Source organism: Schistocerca serialis, chromosome 8 (genome assembly GCF_023864345.2).
Source record: "Schistocerca serialis cubense isolate TAMUIC-IGC-003099 chromosome 8, iqSchSeri2.2, whole genome shotgun sequence".
NCBI lineage: Eukaryota > Metazoa > Arthropoda > Insecta > Orthoptera > Acrididae > Schistocerca > Schistocerca serialis.
Genome location: NC_064645.1, coordinates 621235066 through 621246403, shown reverse-complemented (window position 1 = coordinate 621246403; position 11338 = coordinate 621235066). Strand labels below are relative to the sequence as shown.

The 11338-nt window shown below is 45.0% G+C and overlaps 1 protein-coding gene across 1 annotated transcript; it reads right to left on the bottom strand.

Annotated features, from left to right (window-relative positions):
- Positions 1–520: 520 nt before the first annotated feature.
- LOC126417165 (fork head domain transcription factor slp2-like) lies at positions 521–6041 on the bottom strand. Its single transcript, XM_050085063.1, has one exon. The coding sequence runs from the start codon at positions 5484–5486 to the stop codon at positions 4188–4190; it is 1299 nt and encodes a 432-aa protein (XP_049941020.1). The 5' UTR covers positions 5487–6041; the 3' UTR covers positions 521–4187.
- Between the last annotated feature and the right edge of the window lie 5297 nt (positions 6042–11338).

Below are 11338 nucleotides of genomic sequence, written 5' to 3'. Positions count from 1 at the left end.
ATCTCGTGAGCAAACATTACTGTTATCAAATGTTGAATTTCCCCTGGTAGTGGAACACATACAATTAAGCGCCCTTGAAGAAAGATTATCTTTTAAAAAAATAAATGTTAGAGTGAAGTAGCACCTGAAATTGACTTTAATTTATGACAGTTAAAATAAGCAGAGAATGACATAACCTTGGGGACTGAAAAGAAGTTAATGACACCAGTTAAGCCGTTTGTATAATATGTGAGAAAGCGAACATATGTACCGCGTGCGACACAGAGCTATTTTTGAAAAATCAAAAATCTCTTCAATGATGATATCTTCAAAAAATTCCTGAAAGGCATCATGTTATACTTATCAGTCCAATATTCTTGCAGGCTTCTGATGGAAATTTTATGAAACGGAAAATACCATTTATTCGTCTTCTTACTGTTCCCATGTACCAAGCAAAATTAAGGATTTAAATGTATGTAATGTTAAGCGGGAGTTGAGAAATAAATAGACCTTGAATGCTGATTAATGTATCACATAAAGTTTATTTTTACGAATAAAAATAATACGTTTCATTTCATCTACATAGCCGACCTGTGTGTAAATATTTGACAGGCCTATGTGCTTAATTTATTATCTGCCGTCGAAACAATCATATATACAATATACGCTAATTAAATACACAAATATACATGAAAAGTTTTTTGTACAACAAGAATGACACTAGACACACACGTTTGCAAGAGCGAAAAATGCGTTAAACAATGTTCACGAACAAAAACGTAAATGAAACAGTTCCAGGAAAAAATAAACATTTTAATTACGGTAAAAGATTTGGTCATAGTTATCGTGTAGCATGACTGTACATATCACACAAGACCTTTTCACAAATTGTTAAAAATACATTATATCAATCTAAAAGCAAAAAAAAAGTTAACACAGAGAAATTCATGAATTTCCTTCTCAGAAACATGTTTTGCATTGCCGTAGGTGATAGATATTTTCCCTTACATGATGTTTAACAGTAGTTAGTAAGATACTGTCAGTGTTTTTACAAGTAAGACGATAAATAGGCGTACATTATCAAAGTCTCGATGAGACACAAACAAAATATTATTTATGTAATGTTGTTTTATTTAGTGATAGCAACGATCTAGTGTTGAACGTTTAAATTAAGACAACTCTTCGTAGATAAGCCGGAGTGGGATCAGATCAAGAATTAAGATTAATTTTGTGAAAAACAAGTATTTAACCTCGTCTGCATCCCTGATGAGACGCGTAAGTATCACAGACTGTTACAGCTACGTTATAAACAGAAATGCAATGATACAATGGTCTCCATTATGCGTTCTCGTCGTAAGAGGGACAAAAAAAAGCAAAAATGAATTACACTGTGAAAAAAAGTTATCTACAATTTTGGAAAAAGAGTTATCTACAATTTTGGGAAGAGTGAATGACTGTTCATACTAATAAATATTATGGCGTGGTTCAGCTTATTCGCTTCTCTGCATGAGAAGCACAAATAAACTGATAAATGTGACAATGGGTAAAATATCGTGTCTTCCGCGCACGTCTATTTCATGACGTAAAGAAAGACAGTGATTTTAGTGGATAGGAAAATAAGAACAAACAGTCATGTAGAATATTCACAAGAGGAGGACTTAACACATAGACGTCTGTCAAACAGAACTACCTGATTGTCTTGAATGAAATTACTAATGATTTTACAGCGTGGAGCTGAAACTTTCTTATGAAACGGATTTTACTGCACGCTTCAGAAGCGGCAAAAATTTTAGGAACAAGACTATCTTAAAGTATGATATCATACTATTACATAGGAACAATATCACGCTATAATTTTAAGAATTACTTATTACGCTAAGCGTTTCGGAATATCTTCAGGATTCCAATACAACAACACAGTGAATAATTCTTACTGTTAAATATTGCGTCGACTATTGAGCTGACTTGTTCACAATACTGGTCCCTATGGCACCAACAGTCAACAAATATGGGCATACAACTTAAAAATATACGTAAATGTAGACACCTGATAATTGGAGGCCTCTAACAAAACGTGAAGCACTTTAAGTAATAGTGTAAATTATAATGTCAACCAATCACTGTCCATTAAAAGCAACATGTATACTATTACACAGACCAGGCATACAAATGGTATCATCAGAGGTTTCTATTCATTACCAAGTCATCTTCAGGTGATTTTAATACTTTACGTAGTAGCTAGTCAAACGAATAAGTCCTGAGGGAGGCACACACTGATGATGGAAAAGTTAAGAACACTATCTTTTGATAGCATTTTTACTATGTCTATGTATATTTCGAAGTCGTAGTTTTCAAAATTGACAGTGTGCTTCCTCAACATGTGACCTCTATTACATAGTGGTATACGAAATAAAGCACCAAAATTCTGGCATGTTGACATGACACTGCAGTCAGTTGCATAGCAACTGAAGTCCTGATGATGAAATTGATACTTCTAAATGTGCACGGCGTAAAACCGCCATGAAAAGAGTGGAAGCGGATCAATTTATTCCAACGCATTGTTCGGCCAAGTATAGAAAGTAGAGCTAGCAAGAGAGAGCTGACGATATCGACAATAGTACCATTTGTGTGACCTGACACTGCATCGCTAAGACAGACACATAGAATCGTTTGATACTGTAGTCACGTTTATGAAGGATTCGTTGTTACATTTTTAGAGATACAAACAACTTTCTGCGGAGGGCAACCACAGCTCACGGACATTGTGGGGAAAAAAAATACAAAAACAGTTAGCACTCAGTAACTATTTAAATTATCATGAAAAGTGAAGAATTATGAGGTATTTCCAAAAGTCGCATATCTGTATGAAGGTGCCTTTTGTCACAACTACTTGTTTCATGTCAGTATGGACTCATCTTCAGGTTTATAATGATTATATTTTCATAAGTGAGATGGACAATTATAGAGTCCCAGCATTCGGGAAGCTATCCAAGTTAAAAGTCAAACAACACCAGTTGATTGTCATAACAAAATTGAGTAAATAGTTTTTTGAGATTATCTACGAAGTTGAAATATGAATGACAACGGTCAGTAGTAGATGAGAGTCTGTCGTTAGGTCGATGACCGCTATAGACGCTTAACTGAGCACGCTCTGACGCTGCTTCATGTCGCTAAACAACAATAATTCACTCATCCAAGATAGGAGGAAGGGCTCCATCGGTCGTAAATTTTTAATCTGTTTAAAACAGATAGATTTCAGCCACTGTATATCCGCGTTTAGTGTAATTGTATGCGAGTCATGACGACCCATTCTAAATAAAATCGGGCATGCATAGCAGTAGCAGCTGAAATCGATCTGCATTAAACACATTAAACGTGGGCGACCGATGCTGCCCTTCCTCCTACCTCGGATATTATTTAAAATGGTCGTGTAGCAAGCAATTCCAGGTGCAAACAAAACTGAAGAATTCACTTGTTACAAAAAACTTTAGCGACGCCTTTCGAGCATTTCCCGTCATCAAACTGTCAGAAAAAAAACATCGCAAATAGAAATGCACAATAAAGTTATTTAACGACCTGAAGCAGTGTTGAGAGAGTGATCAGTTAGACTAATCGTACAAGGGTCGCAGACCTAAAGCACGACCTTGTGTGGCAAGTCAAGCTATCGTTTGTGACTGATAGCATACAACTGTTTTCTGTTCTACACACGACTCTAGAACGCGTTATCTGTGACAATCATCAGGTTGTCAAACTTAGCTCATGACGTTAAAACACTAAAAAGCGTACAAACATGTGTTGAGTGTTTGAACATCGTGAGCTGATTGTAAGCGTAGGCTTCGGCGGCCATTGTCACAGTGCAACAAAATTCTTCTGGGGCTGTGACCACATTGTCATTATGTAAAAGTTACGGCGTTTCGACCGCTATTGCTATCAGTAGCTAACTTCGACAGCCTGACGAGAGTACTGTCTCAAGAATCGCGTCGTGAGTGAGACGGAAAACAGTCGAATGCTATTATTACTGTAAAATATGAGAACTGCTACCTCACATCCTTATAATTAATTATATTCTAGGCAAGCTATTACAGAGGCATATTTCCGCTCTTGCAAAAAAGGGAGTCGTAATAATATGACAAAGTTTGTAACATAGCGGTGGTAAACGAAAGTCAATAAATAACGTAACAAAAATGTTAGGAGTATCACGGCTGTACCTAGCTGTGCCTGGAGGCGAGCACGGTGACGGGCTTGTAGATGGGCGCGGGCCGCGGCTCCGGGCTGGAGGCGGCCGAGCAGACGGGCTGCGGGGGCGGATGCGGAGGCGGCGGCACCGGCGCCTGCGGGTGCGGGTGGTGCAGCAGCGACGGCGCCGCCAGCGAGCGCAGCGTCGCGTAGAAGTCGTGGTAGGCGGCGGCGGCGGCGTAGCGCAGCGGCGGCGCCGCCACGTGCGGGGGCGGCACGTGCGGGGGCGGCGCGTGCGGGGGCGGCGCCGCGGGCCCGTCGGCGGCCAGCAGCCGCTCCACGCTGAAGGCGGACGCTTGCAGCGGCGTCGGCTTGGCCAGCGTCGTCGCCGGCGACGCGGAGGCGGCGGAGGAGGCGGCGGCGGCGGCGGCCGCGGCGGCGGCGGCCGGCACCAGCAAGCCTGCCCCGGCGTACGGGTAGGGGTAGCGGTGGTAGAGCGCCGCCGCGGGGCCGCAGTAGAGAGCGGCGGGCGACAGCGCCCACGGCGACGCGGGTCCGCCCCCGGCCGCGGCGGCGTACGGCGACGCGGCGGCCGCCCCCGAGTAGAGGCCCGCCGCCGCCGCCGCCCCCAGCACGACGGTGCGCTTGAAGGCGGCGAGCCGCGACCGCGACGCGGCCGTCGATCTCCGGCGCAGCTTGCCCGTCGTGCCGCCGATGAAGACGTCCTCGCTGGAGGGGTCGAGCATCCAGTAGTTGCCCTTGCCCGGGTCGTCGTAGTGGCGCGGCACCTTCACGAAGCACTTGTTGAGGCTCAGGTTGTGCCGGATCGAGTTCTGCCAGCCCTGCTTGTTCTCGCGGTAGTACGGGAAGTTCTTCATGATGAACTCGTAGATGCCGTTGAGCGTGAGCCGCTTCTCGGGGCTCTGCCGGATGGCCATCATGATGAGCGCGTTGTAGCTGTACGGCGGCTTCTCGTTCTTCTTCTTCTCCTCCGTCTGTTTGCCCGTCTCCGCCGCCGCCGCGTCCTTGTTCGCTTCCTTGCCGGCGTCGCCCTCCTTGTCGTTTGCCGCCGGGGGCGGACTGGGGGCGGCGGGAGCGTGTTGGCGGCTGCAGTCGAGGGGCGGCGGAGTCGCACCGCCTGTCACGTCCAAGTCGCTACTGCACTCCGAGTCCGAAGCCGACAGGTCGGGCGTCAGAGCGAGGCGAGGGCTGCACGGTCGGCCACACGGCGACGCTGCCGTCTCTGGGAGGATGGAGCTGATGCTGAACGACGACTTGAGCGGCGTGCGGGCCATGACGGGCAGCGGTAGCGGTCCTTCCACCTTCACCATGGCTGCCGAGCCCCTACAGCCACATCCGTCTCCGGCACAGAGAGCTGGTCCCGTTTCCTGCTCCAGGGAAAATCTCGCGGATCCTCTGAACTGCCACGCGAACGCCGAGTACTGGTGATTCAGCGTGAGCTGCGAGCCGTATGAGTCACCAATTGGGCGCCGGCGTGAATGGAGCGCTAGCTCGCGTGCCTCTAGTTAATTGACTCAGCCAGCGAAGTAGCAGCAGCACAGCACCACAGCGGAGATCGCTACTGTGCGAGAGGCCTCGTGTACGGTAAGGAAGTAGCGAACGAGTCCAGTCTGCCAGCACTGTGCCAAAGTCTCGAAGAAACACACGCGGAACAGCTGCTTGCCTGTAACAGCCACGCTATTCCTAAAAACCACACGGTAGAATGTCACAAGATTGTTCGCTGAGAGGTAACAGCTGAGACGCGACGCCCACGGCTGCTGTGTCTTGGCTGCGGAAGACCAGTCGCGCGCCGCACACTCTGAAGGGGCGCGTGCGAGCGGAGGACGAGTAGCGGAGCTGCGTTGCTTCCTCTTCGTTCGCCCGCCGGCCTCCGTCTGTTTTCGACTCGGCCGCGCAACACAAAACGCTTGTTGGCCGGCAGCTGTGTGCAAACAAGAACTCCGGCCGACTTCCCCCCCCCCCCTCCGCCGCGCCGCGGAACGCAGCCAGTGCGGCGCCTGGCACCGCCCACCGGATCCCCGTCGCGTCCGCCCACCGGCCAATGAGGAGCGCCGGCCGGTGGCGGCGTGGTGGGGGAAGGCGCGGCACCTCACCGCCATCGGTCGGCGGCGCGGCGAACCGCGGCGCTGTTTGCGGCGACTCGGTGTCGGCAGAGCGCAAAAGATAAAAAGAACGGAAGGGGGAGAAAAAAAGGAAGACCAGGAGCGACCGGTAGCTGTCGGGAAGGACGGGTTGCGCCCCCCTTTTCCTCCTCCCGGCGTAATAATGGTGTGGCGGCCGCTCTATTAGTCTGGAAAACCCGTTCTGTGGTCCCCGTGGCGGCTGCGGCGGAGTTAATGGGTGCCGCCAGGCGCCCTTTCGGACTACAAAATATATGCGCCAGCGAATCCGACGCTCGATCGCCGGCGTATCGGTGTAAATCCCTGCCTAAATAGCGGCACATCAGTCTGGCGCCAGCATTCGTCACCTTTGTCAGCTCACTGTAATAAAAGATCTACACAGTGTTTCCGCTAGTAATTGGTCGGCTCAGGTGGCCGAACACCGATGCTGGGCATTGCTATCTTTGGTATTGCTGAGACTTGGATCATCGGATCTGCTCGCAAAGGCAGGAGCTCCCTCAGGTCTGTGCTTTACGGTAATGTGACGATTAAAATTTGTTTCTTCATTCATCACCTATACTCACACTGTCAGCCGTCAGAAGTGGGAAGGGTACGTAATAGGAAATTGCGCGCGCAACACGGCTAACGAAGTTATAATGGCAAACACCAAATTTCTCTTATACAAATACATAGGCACCCGCAGCCAGTGTCAGCCCCATTAAAATTCTTTTAGGTGTAGGCCTACTTCTGTTGTAACTTATAAAAGTTTAACGTGCTCATCTTCATCGTCATCATCATAAGACGTTCTGCCTATTGGTAGGTTCCTGACTCCATTGCTGTACCCATTCAATCCTGCTTCGTAGTCTTTTCACTTCGTTCAGCATTTTTATTCTTCTTCTTCCTTTTTTTTCTGCCCTTCCACTGTACATGTTAGAATTACTTTTCCTCGGAGTATATGTCCCATCCAGTCTGCTTTATTTTTCTTAACCAGCTCTAGAAGGGTTCTTTATTTCTTTACCCTTTCCGTTACTTCACTGCACGTCTCTTCGTCCACTCATTTTATTTTCTCAAATGGTTCCAATGGCTCCAATCACTATGGGACTTAACATCTGAGGTCATCAGTTCCCTAGAACTTAGAACTACTTAAACCTAACTAACCTAAGGACATCGGGACTGTAGCAGCAGCGCGGTTCCGGACTGAAGCGCCTAGAACCTCTCCGCCACAGCAGCCGGCTTTATTTTCTCCATTATCTCCAAAAATCACATCTCGAATACTTCTGTTTATTTGTTTCTTCTTCATCAATGTCCAGTTTTCAAAGCCGTACAGTAGAACACTTTACACGAAGCATTTAAACTCCAATCTCGTTTTACTGCTTACTAAGCATTTCTTTTGCCTGCAAAGCTTGCTTTGTTGTTGCCAATCTTTATCTCATTTGTAATTGCGAAGGATTTCGCGGTTGGAGTCAGTTAACATGAAAGTTTCTGGGAGTGGTTCCGCGTCATAAAGTAAATAACTGTCACCGAAAGAACCCAAATTCGGCCTGTTTTATAGCAGCCTTCTTGTGCGAACCCAGAAGAACCGTATCGCTACCGAAACGTTAGTATCATCAGTGACATTTATTTACAATATGACGCAGTAGCCTACACAGGAAACATTCATGTTCATTTTATTACCTTTTCACTCGTGTAGTTGCCAGTTAGCATGCTCCTCAAATATCAGCGCGGTGCATTTCGTGCAATTAGACCTTCTATCGTTTCCACTTCCATATCTTCTTTGTCATTTAGTCTCACCATCTTTCTTTTCGTTGTGTCTATTTGCACCCTTCTTCAAGTCAGAATAATGTTCCTCGGAATGTTTTATATCCAAGTAGCACTCTGCCATTAGCAAACCTGATGCAATTGATCTTCGGCCTTCCTGCTCTTACTCCTTGCTTCTCTACTTCTAGTGCTTGCATTATCAAAGTGCAAAAGCACTCAAACATCCGTCGTTTCTGCTCTGTCACAATATTGTAGTCTCCGCTAGACTTAGTATCAGACTATATTCCCACGGTCCCACGCGAGATGTTTATTGGTGGTGCGGTGTTTCGTATAACGATAGTAAATATTCACTCCAATTTCCCTAGCTTTTCTTTTTGATTGGCCTGCATACCATCAGATTTACATACGTCGCCCTTTCTCGTGGATTTGGTTCGAGTTCCTGATGAGGCTCATATTTTCATGGTGTTAATGTACACTTGTTTTCCATTCTTAGCTTCACGCGAAGTAACCATGATCGCTGCGAAGTCGTGATCTAGGTACTGGTTCAAAAAATAATCTCAATTCTTGCTCATGTTTCTACGTCCTCGCTCCTGTGTGCCAACTCTTGAGTGAACTTCGTACAGTTTGCGTCCTGTACCCAGTACTCATTGCAACACATTCAAATGTGAGGGTTTCCTTAGAAAACTTTCAGATTAAGCGCTAACGGGCAGCATGAGTTTTTTACCAAAGGATGTTTTAATTTTTATTTTATTTTTATTTAGACAGGGATTATGCTGTCCCCCCATCGTTTTTTTCCTCTTGTCTTATCCTTCCTAGTTCTTTTTCAGTCTATTCCTTTTCTACCTTCCAATTTTTAATATCATTATTTACAAATTTATTCCTTACCTGCGCTACACAATCTTTGGCTCTTCCTATGGTCTGCATCCATTATTCTCTCCTGTTGTTTCAGATAAGCAGTCGTGTCATGACGAATGCACAAAATGTATCTCGTTATTCTATATATCCTAACGATTTGCTCGATTTCTAAATTCTCTCTCTTATCTAGTTTTTTTTCACATTTTATATACCATCGTATTTCATGTATTTCTCGTTGCTCACAGATCAAGTAATTCCCATGTTAGTCGTTATCATCGTTGTATATGCAAACAATCCTTATCTAGAATCAGGAATTTTTATAGAAGAACGAGAAGTTACGGAATCTGGAATAATCAGACAATTAAGTCACATCTTCAAAGGGCATGTGATTGCATCTATACGCTAAAGACAGAAAAGCGTGTTTGAGGATTGGCCATTAAATAATAGACAGCTGCAGCCTAGAATCAGTCGAAGAAATGCCAGAAAAAGTAAACGTGATTGACGACGATTGCAATGTTCTACACTAGTGGTTTTACTGGTCGCTGTAATCGTACTGGGTGTTGTGTGATGTCCTTAGGTTAGTTAGGTTTAAGTATTTCAAAGTTATAGGGGACTGATGACCATAGATGTTAAGTCCCATAGTGCTCAGAGCCATTTGAACCATTTTTTTTAATCGTACTGTATAATCCGGATCTAGCTTTATACACTGCACGTTGCAGCTACAATTCTTGAGACGTCAAGGTCTTGCTTCTCCTATTCCCTCCTACATAGCGATGAGGAAGAAAATGTTTGTGTGAATTTCCATACCACCAACAATTTTTCTAGATTTACTGTCACGGTATGTACTACAGGGCGTGGGTTCCGTATTCAATTCTTCGATTAATTTATTTAAATCATGGTCAGTTTTAGACAAAAAGTAATAACTGATGACACCACAGAAGGTACTGAAATGTATGTGGGTACATCGAATTATAATACTTTTAAGCACATTTCCACTTGTCGCAACTTCAATCATCCGTCCTTTTTTTCTGCCAATATGAATGTAATTCTAACCGGGGAACTAACTGATAGTTGCGACTGTAATTTTAACTGTTTTCATTTACAAACACCTGAATATATATATATATATATATATATATATACAGGGTGTTACAAGAAGGTACGGCCAAACTTTCAGGAAACATTCCTCACACACAAATAAAGAAAAGATGTTATGTGGACATGTGCCCGGAAACGCTTAATTTCCATGTTAGAGCTCATTTTAGCTTCGTCAGCATGTACTGTACTTCCTACGCTCAATGGAGCACGTTATCATGATTTCATACGGGATACTCTACCCGTGCTGCTAGAACATGTGCCTTTACAAGTACGACACAACATGTGGTTCATGCACGATGGAGCTCCTTCACATTTCAGTCGAAGTGTTCGTACGCTTCTCAACAACAGATTCGGTGACCGATGGATTGGTAGAGACGGACCAATTCCATGGCCTCCACGCTCTCCTGACCTCAACCCTCTTGACTTTCATTTATGGGGCATTTGAAAGCTCTTGCCTACGCAACCCCGGTACCAAATGTAGAGACTCTTCGTGCTCGTATTGTGGACGGCTGCGATACAATACGCCATTCTCCAGGGCTGCATCAGCGCATCAGGGATTCTAGGCGACGGAGGGTGGATGCATGCATCCTCGCTAACGGAAGACATTTTGAACATTTCCTGTAACAAAGTGTTTGAAGTCACGCTGGTACGTTCTGTTGCTGTGTGTTTCCATTCCATGATTAATGTGATTTGAAGAGAAGTAATAAAATGAGCTCTAACATGGAAAGTAAGCGTTTCCGGACACATGTCCACATAACATATTTTCTTTCTTTGTGTGTGAGGAATGTTTCCTGAAAGTTTGGCCGTACCTTTTTGTAACACCCTGTATATATGCGAGGCGTGAGGCATCGTGTATTCAAACTAACGCCCGCTATCGGCAAAAACATGTAGGGTGGGGTAGGTAGTGCTATCAGATCCATGAAATCCAGAAAATTCAAAGAAGAACGGCGCGTTTTATATTACCGCGAAATACGGGAGAGAGTGTCACTGACATGATGCAGAATTTGGGGTGGACATTAAAACAAAGCCGTTTTCCGTTGCGGTGGAATCTTCTCAGGAAGTTTCAATCATCAACTTTCTCCTCCGAATGCGGAAATATTTTGTTGACGCCGACGTACATAGGGCGAAACTATCATCATAATAAAATAAGGAAATCAGAGCTCGCACGAAAGATATAGGTGTTCCTTTTTTCCGCGTGCTTTTCGAGATTGGAATAATAGAGAATTATCGTGAAGATGGTTGGATGAACCCTCTGCCAGACACTTAAGTGTGATTTGCAGAGCATAGATGTAGATGTAGATGGAATACTTTACAATCAGCATGCCTAAAATTACCATCATAGCTGAGAGTCT